The sequence below is a fragment of the Scyliorhinus torazame genome, chromosome 18, assembly GCF_047496885.1.
Source record: "Scyliorhinus torazame isolate Kashiwa2021f chromosome 18, sScyTor2.1, whole genome shotgun sequence".
NCBI lineage: Eukaryota > Metazoa > Chordata > Chondrichthyes > Carcharhiniformes > Scyliorhinidae > Scyliorhinus > Scyliorhinus torazame.
Window position 1 is genome coordinate 70,136,283 of NC_092724.1, and position 8,957 is coordinate 70,145,239.

At 43.6% G+C, this 8,957-nt stretch overlaps 1 protein-coding gene across 2 annotated transcripts in view; it reads right to left on the reverse strand.

Annotated features, from left to right (window-relative positions):
- The window catches only part of safb (scaffold attachment factor B), a 101,806-nt gene extending 93,165 nt beyond the window's left edge, over window positions 1–8,641 (reverse strand). For both annotated transcript variants that reach the window (XM_072482861.1, XM_072482862.1), the window contains exons 1-3: window positions 8,432–8,641; window positions 6,837–6,924; window positions 6,288–6,349 (exon numbers count right to left, since the gene is read on the reverse strand). In XM_072482861.1, the coding sequence (XP_072338962.1) occupies window positions 6,288–6,349; window positions 6,837–6,924; window positions 8,432–8,584 (303 nt within the window). In that variant the 5' untranslated portion in view covers window positions 8,585–8,641. The remainder of the gene's footprint in view (window positions 1–6,287; window positions 6,350–6,836; window positions 6,925–8,431) is intronic.
- Between the last annotated feature and the right edge of the window lie 316 nt (window positions 8,642–8,957).

Below are 8,957 nucleotides of genomic sequence, written 5' to 3' on the forward strand. Positions count from 1 at the left end.
GGCAAAGAGTAGTGGGAAGTCAGAAGATTGGGAAGGCTACAAAAAGAAACAGAGGATAACAAAGAGAGAAATAAGGAAGGAGAGGATCAAATATGAAGGTAGGCTAGCCAGTAACATTAGGAATGATAGTAAAAGTTTCTTTAAATACATTAAAAACAAACGGGAGGCAAAAGTAGACATTAGGACGCTCCAAAATGACGCTGGTAATCTAGTGATGGGAGACAAGGAAATAGCTGAGGAACTAAATAAGTACTTTGCGTCAGTCTTCACAGTAGAAGACATGAGTAATATCCTAACAATTCAGGAGTCAGGGGCCAGAGTTGAATATGGCAGCCATCACAAAGGAGAAAGTGCTAGAGAAACTAACAGGTCTAAAAATTGATAAATCTCCGGGCCCAGATACGCTACATCCTAGAGTTCTAAAGGAGATAGCTGAAGAAATAGTGGAGACGTTAGTTATGATCTTTCAAAAGTCACTGGAGTCAGGGAAAGTCCCAGAGGATTGGAAAATGGCTGTTGTAACCCCCCTGTTCAAGAAGGGAACAAGGAAAAAGATGGAAAATTATAGGCCAATTAGCCTAACCTCGGTTGTTGGCAAGATTCTAGAATCCATCATTAAGGATGAGATTTCTAAATTCTTGGAAGTGCAGGGTCGGATTAGGACAAGTCAGCATGGATTTAGTAAGGGGAGGTCACGCCTGACAAACCTGTTAGAGTTCTTTGAAGAGATAACAAATAGGTTAGACCAAGGAGAGCCAATGGATGTTATCTATCTTGACTTCCAAAAGGCCTTTGATAAGGTGCCTCACGGGAGACTGCGGAGTAAAATAAGGGCCCATGGTATTCGAGGCACGGTACTAACATGGATTGACGATTGGCTGTCAGGCAGAAAGTTGGGATAAAAGGTTCTTTTTCGGAATGGCAACCGGTGACGAGTGGTGTCCCGCAGGGTTCAGTGTTGGGGCCACAGCTGTTCTCTTTATATATTAACGATCTAGATGACGGGACTGGGGGCATTCTGGCTAAGTTTGCCGATGATACAAAGATAGGTGGAGGGGCAGGTAGTATTGAGGAGGTGGGGAGGCTGCAGAAAGATTTAGACAGTTTAGGAGAGTGGTCGAAGAAATGGCTGATGAAATTCAACGTGGGCAAGTGCGAGGTCTTGCACTTTGGAAAAAAGAATAGAGGCATGGACTATTTTCTAAACGGTGACAAAATTCATAATGCTGAAGTGCAAAGGGACTTTGGAGTCCTAGTCCAGGATTCTCTAAAGGTAAACTTGCAGGTTGAGTCCGTAATTAAGAAAGCAAATGCAATGTTGTCATTTATCTCAAGAGGCTTGGAATATAAAAGCAGGGATGTACTTCTGAAGCTTTATAAAGCACTAGTTAGGCACCATTTAGAATACTGTGAGCAATTTTGGGCCCTACACCTCAAGGACATACTGGCACTGGAGCAGGTCCAGCGGAGATTCACACGGATGATCCCAGGAATGGTAGGCCTAACATACGATGAACGTCTGAGTATCCTGGGATTATATTCATTGGAGTTCAGGAGGTTGAGGGGAGATCTAATAGAAACTTACAAGATAATGAATGGCTTAGATAGGGTGGATGTAGGGAAGTTGTTTCCATTAGCAGGGGAGACTAGGACCCGGGGGCACAGCCTTAGAATAAAAGGGAGTCACTTTAGAACAGAGATGAGGAGAAATTTCTTCAGCCAGAGAGTGGTGGGTCTGTGGAATTCATTGCCACAGACGGCAGTGGAGGCTGGGACGTTGAGTGTCTTTAAGACAGAAGTTGATAAATTCTTGATTTCGAGGAATTAAGGGCTATGGAGAGAGTGCGGGTAAATGGAGTTGAAATCAGCCATGATTGAATGGTGGAGTGGACTTGATGGGCCAAATGGCCTTACTTCCACTCCTATGTCTTATGGTCTTATCCCTGAAGCTATCTATGACCACCTCTGCCTCCTGAATGATCCGAAGTTCATCCAGCTCGAGCTCCAGTTCCCTAACGCGGTTTGAGCTGGAGATGGGTGCACTTCCCACAGGTGAGATCAGCAGGGACACTGACGGCGTCCCTCACCTCAAACATTCTGCAGGAAGAACATTGCACTGCCTTCCCTGCTATCCCCCCTAGATAACTTGCGGTAAAAACAAGAAGAAAGAGCTTACCTGATATTCACTTAGGTTAGAGATGGTGGAAGGGTGGGGGACACTAAAAGTGTAGTGTCTCGGGTTTAGCAACCACCCAACTTAAATACAGGTAAAATACAGGTATTACTTGTGAAATGTTGCATGTATAGGCCATGATCTTACTGAATGTCAGAGGACTTGATGGGCCAAATGGCCTACTCCAATTCCTTTTTAAATAATTTTACTTATGATAGTTGTGAATAATCTCGTACTCAACTGACAACTTATTGCCAGCCCATTTAACCTAATCTATATCCCTTTGTAGACTCTCACATCGTCCTCAATTCCCAATGTAAAACATCGAAGTCAGAAAAATAGAAGTAGTCGAGGCCCCTTCAATAACCTTGTGGCACACGATTAGGAACAACTCGTTAAACCAATTGTTGGAGATTTCAAAAATGTTTTTTTTAAAGATGTTGGTGTTCTTTTTTCCTTTCTTCGTTCAATCTTTCTTTCCCTCTGATTTGGCATTAATTCACCCAACTCCAATTTACATCTCCTCCTTGGCCTTTTATTAATTTCAGAGGCCTTCAATCTGAGTTTGAGATAATACAGCTGCTCACTGTGCTCTGCTATATTTTCTGTTATTTATTCTTTCATGGAACGTGGGCAATAACATTTTCTGCCCATGCCCAATTACCCTAGAGAAGATATCCTTTGAATCACTGCAATTCGTGCTGTTAGGAAGGGAATTCCATCCAGAATTTTGGCTCAGCAGCAGTGAAGGAAAATTTATATAGTTCCAATTTAAAATGGTGTGTGGTTTGATCGGGAAAAAACATTTGCTGCCATTGTCCTTCTGGGTGGTAGAGAGCGTGGGTTTGGAAGGTACTATCAAAGAGCCTTGGAGTTGCATCTTGTATAATGGTAGACACTGTTGCAACTGTGCATCAATGGATGGAGTGGAAGGTGAAGGATGGGTGGTACCAATCAAGAGAGCTACTTTGTCTTGAACGGTGTCAAGCTTGAGTGTAGCTGCTGCAACACAAATCCGGGCAAGTGGAGAGTATTCCATCACGTTCCAGGCTTGTATTTTGTGGATAGGCTTTGTGCAGTCAGGAGAGCTACTTGTTGCTGAATTCCCAGCCTCTGTTCTGGGCTAGTGTTCATATGGTTGGTCCTGCTCAGTTTCTCGTCAATGACTGTCCCCTGGATGACAGTGGAGGATTCACCAATAGTAATTATCATAGAATTTACAGTGCAGAAGGAGGCCATTCGGCCCATCCTGTCTGCACCGGCTCTTGGAAAGAGAACCCTACCCAAGGTTAACACCTTCACCCTATCCCCATAACCCAGTAACCCCACCCAACACCAAGGGCAATTTTGGACACTAAGGGCAATTTATCATGGCCAATCCACCTAACATGCACATCTTTGGATTGTGGGAGGAAACCGGAGCACCCGGAGGAAACCCACGCAGACACGGGGAGGATGTGCAGACTCCGCACAGACAGTGACCCAAGCCGGAATCGAACCTGGGACCCTGGAGCTGTTAAGCAATTGTGCTATCCACAGTGCTACCCTAATGTGTAATACCATTAACTGGAGGAGAGATGGTCAAGATTCCCTCTTGTTGGGAGATGGTCAATGCCTACAACTTGTCAGTTGCCACTTAACAGTCCAAGCTTGAATATTGCTGCATATATACATGGTCTTCTTCAGTATCTGAGTAGTCGCAAATCTTGAATATTGCACAATCATCAACGACATCCCCACTTCTGAATAGTGGATAGAAGATTGTTGATGAGCAGCTGAAAATGGCTGGGCTGAGGATCTAGTCCTGAGGAACTGTTGCATCCATGTCTGGGACTGAGGTGATGGACTTCCAATAACCACAACTATCATGTTAGTGCTAGGTATAACTTGATGCAGTGGAGAGCTTTCCTCGTTTCTCACTGACTTCAGGGTCACGTGGGGGACTCAATTACTAAGGGTCACGAGTTCAAGGTGAGAGGGGAAAAGTTTAAGGGAGATATGCGTGGAAAGTTCTTTGCGCAGAGGGTGGTGGGTGCCTGGAACGCATTGCCGGCAGAGGTGGTAGAGGCAGGCACGATAGCGTCATTTAAGATGTATCTACACAGATACATGAATGGGCAGGGAGCAGAGGGATACAGATCCTTAGAAAATAGGCGACAGTTTTAGATAGAGGATCTGGATCGGCGCAGGCTTGGAGGGCCGTAGGGCCTGTTCCTGTGCTGTAATTTTTCTTTGTTCTTTGTATCTAGGACTCCTTCATGACAGTGTACTCATGCCAAGGGCAATATGTCCTTCCTGAGGTGATAGCACAAAACTGCACACAGTCTACTTTGTGCCATAACCAAGTCTTTATGTAGCTGTAGCATAACCTTTGCTTTAAATTCATTTATGGGATGTGGGTGTTGCTGGCTAGGCGAGTATTAACTGCCAATCCTTAGATGCCCTTGAATGTGGTGAGCTGCCTTCTTGAACCTCTGTAGTCCATGTGGCGTAGGTACATTCAGTGCTGTCAGGGAGTACCAGCATTTTGTTCCTGTCCATGACATTTAAAAACGTAATTTTCATGGATCTCATCTATTCAGGACTAAAAAATTCAAAACTGGGTGGCCTCCAAATGGTGAACACCCAGAAACAGCCATCACAAGGAAATCCAGTTTTACACATTCACTTCATCTTTCAGAAACATTTGTATGCCGCTATCTGCACGGCCTGTGTTTGTGCCAGCAACAAACTAGATGAAGCTTTCTATCTCATCAAAGTCCTTAGCAAATAGTGAATAGATGAGACCGCAGCACATTCTTGTGAAACCTGCCTGGTTAAATGTACCTGCCCATTATCACTTTGTTACTTATTTGTCAGAAGTTCAAAAGGGAATAAAACACAAGCATACAAAATGTACAAATCTAGATAATGAGGAAAAGATACTCCACAGTGAACGTCCTGAAACTAACTGTTGCCTGACCCGAGCGCCTCCAGATATTTTGTTTTTACATTAAAACGTTCAAAGTTTTTTCCCCCCACATTCTAGAAGTCTTCTAAACAGGTCTAGCAGGGCAATTTGGATGTTCATTTATGGGATACACAAAGAGAAGGAAACCCCTAAAGACATTTAATGCGAAGTTAAAATCAGAAGAAATATCATATCTGAAGATTTCAGGAAACTTTTCATTATTATACACTTAGCAGGCAAAATGGTAGTGTGTCAGGCACAGGAAGCTGAAAGCAAGAAATTATGTATTGGAGAAATGTAGAAGTGCCATCCAGTACACAACATCAAAAAAGAAAGTGAACCATTAGAGAAGCACTGTAAAAACAGGTTTGAGACATCAAGTGGCATGTGAGAGCAGAATCGGAACACAGAGGAATTGACATAGAGAAGTGCATACAGTTGTTGGCCTTGGTGAATATCCATATTCAAACTTGTTAAAAAAAAATACTTTTTGCTGAGCCGTACCAAAATAGACCCAAAGAACTTGGAAGAATCCAGATTATGACTATCTCAGACACGTCCTTTTTAAATCTATTCTTCTCTATATACCAAAAACAGCTTTGTGAGCCAATGTATTGTAAAACTACTATATCAATGTGTAATTCATGAAAAAATTAGCTTTTTTTAAATTATGAATTTATTCATAATTGGCTGGTTTAGCTCACTGGGCTAAATCGCTGGCTTTGAAAGCAGACCACGGCAGGCCAGCAGCACGGTTCAATTCCCGTACCAGCCTCCCCGAACAGGCGCCGGAATGTGGTGACTAGGGGCTTTTCACAGTAACTTCATTGAAGCCTATTCGTGACAATAAGCGATTTTCATTTCATTTAGAAGTGCCCATAAACTCAAAGCCATCAAATAATATGTATACTTTTTATACAGAAATAAATGAAATGTGTACGTTTGAAATGTAGTTTATATCTAGACTGGGCTCTTACTGGGTTACCTTGAAAGAATCAAAAATTACAAGAGTAGTTAAAATTAAAAATCAGTGTTATTAGGAACAATGAAGAATGTCAATGTGGATGACTAAATAATCAGCCTTTTGCTGCACATTTCCACTAATCTTAATGTGTTACTATAGCGTGAATAAATACAATAAAGACATCTTGCCTAATCACCAACCTGTCCATCGCCAGAATCCTCCTCCAGACCATCATCAGTTCCATCATCTTCTGCTCTTCGACCTACCCCCAAGAATATAGAAAAGCTTCAAGATTTGAATTACACAAAGGGATACATATATACACAGATCATGAACCAGTGTACTAGTGTAACCAGAATTACAGAAACATGCACAAAATGTTTAATATTAGAAACTTAGAATTGTTAGAACCGACCCTCTGAAAGAGCACCCTACCTAGGCCCACTCCCCCACCTGGTCCCCGTAATCTTACCTAACCTGGACACTAAGGGGCAATTTAGCATGGCTGATCCACCTAACCTACACATCTTTGGACTGGGAGGAAACCCCTGCATATACGGGAGAAAGTGCAAACTCCATACCGACAGCCACCCAAAGACAGAACTGAACCCAGGTTCCTGATGCCATGACGCAGCAGTTCTAACCACTCTGCCACCCCATTAGTTCAAGGTTATTCAGAAAGGAGAGCTGGTCAGCGTTGGGTGTTCCACTTAGAGGATATATGCTATGCACATTGCTACACAAACTACCTTTTCCTGTCCGCTTTGATATTTTCCGTCCTGGAGTGTCTGCCGCAATCGGAATTTCGTCAGGATTTCCTCCTTCCTCTTCTACTGCCTGAAGGGAGAGACCACAATTATTATTCGACGAAAAGGGTAGATTACCTGCATTTATAACACTATTTTGGGAAATATGTGCTTAATACCTAAAAGGGTAAACATCTCAATGATGAGTTGAAGTAATTAATGCAGTTGAGGAGTTTGTTGAAATTGTAAACAGAGAAATTCCGCTGAAATATATTACCGAAATGGAGGAATTTGATACCAGCAATGACTTTTCAACCCATGATTTTCCACATCCTCTCCATTCCACTATGGCAGAACCCAGCAACTATACCACTACATGCTTCGATGTTCTTGCTGCATTCAAATTTCTAGTTCAAATATTACCTCATTAACTAACTTACGCTCTGCTCGCTGATATTCACCAAACCTCTTGTAAATCACCTTTCGATAATCTATTTTGTGTAAACTGTTATGTAGCACAAGTTATTCCTGAATCCAACACAACTCCCATTATGGAGAATTGCTCTGAGCTATTTCCTTAATAAGCAACTTTAAGAAAAATGATTGCCACTGCAAGGGAAAAGACTGAAATTCTTTGTGGCTGAAAAATAACTGCTCTACTGGGGAAAGAATTGCAGCATTAATTGCTACAATGGAGATATTTTAGATTAAATAGCACTCACTGCAACCTCATTTTGCTCATGTTCTAGGCTTGTAATTTGAGTTGGTATACCATACAACATTCCTTCCTATTTAGCCAGTTTTATCCTTTTCAATTTACAAAAACTTTCAACTTGTAATTTCAAACTCGTTGGAAACACTGGAATTGTTACTACAATAATCTGTTAATCCAGGTGTTTTAATCTCTGGCACTGATATATTCCTGACACTTTACTGGGGCTATCAATTTTGACTTCTGCAGTGAACACGAGACACTGCATTTACCATCTCTTTCTCTCTTAGTTTTTCAATTGACGCTATTGGAAAGAACGTTCAGTTTAGAATCGCAAATGGCATTTAATTAATTAAGGTCCTTCTGGGGTGCGTTAATTCTCAAGGAGATTGTATTTCGCTAACCAGGTTAGAACTCTGCAACAAGGGTACAAATCGGTCGCAGAAAACACGTGGCACTAATGGGACAAAAGGAAACCCAGAGAAATGTTTGCAGCAAATTGGCGCTAAAGGTGAAGAGGAAATAAAGTCAATGCGGATTTCAAACAGAGTCAAACGAAAATTGCCCGACGGATTTCAGAGTAAAGATGTGTACTGGAGTAAAGGCCGCTCGTTGACGTTGTTGCTGCTGAAGGGCCGATTTAATACAAGAGCGTTTGTCTGGAGGGAGAACGGGAATTAAATAAGGAAACAGAGTTACAGCAGGAATTAGATAAATGCGGAGAGGAAGGTAAGGGCGGCGGCGGGGAAGACCAAACTGATTGCCGAGGATGTGCGGCCTCCCTCGAAGGAGCAGAGGCCTCGCTCCGGGCCTCAATGTTAGAGCCTGGGGCCTGCGGTGCTGCCCGGGCCTGCCGCTTTGCAATGGCCGCCGAGGCCGCCCCCACCTTGCGGAGCCGCTCTACCAGGACGCTCTTGTTGCCGTTCGTGTCGAGGTTCCTCTTCTTCAGCTGCGCTTTCAGATCCACCACCCGCAGTTCTGTGATGCTGCGCAACTCTTCCGCCGCCGTCTGTTCCACAGCCTCGCTCTCCGCCGCCATCACCGCGATCCGACCACCAGGGATGGAGTGGACAAAATGGCGCCGCCTGCTCCGAGGAGGAAAACCGGCGTCACGGACTGCGCGTGCGCGAGGTGGACGCATTCGCGCGGCGGGGCGGGGGGGGGCGGGGGCGGGAGCAGGAGGGAGGGCGCGGGAGGAGGGGAGGGAGGGAGGGGGGTGGGCTGCGCTTGCGCGTCATATCCTATCCAAGCAGCCAATGAGTGGAGTTGCAACATTCAATGGATTACAGATCTACCTGGTAATAATACATCCCATAAACAAGACAGTTTATATATTTTTTAATTTAGAGGACCCAATTGTTTGTTTCAAATAGGGGGCAATTTAGCGTGGCCAATTCACCTATTGGCCCTCA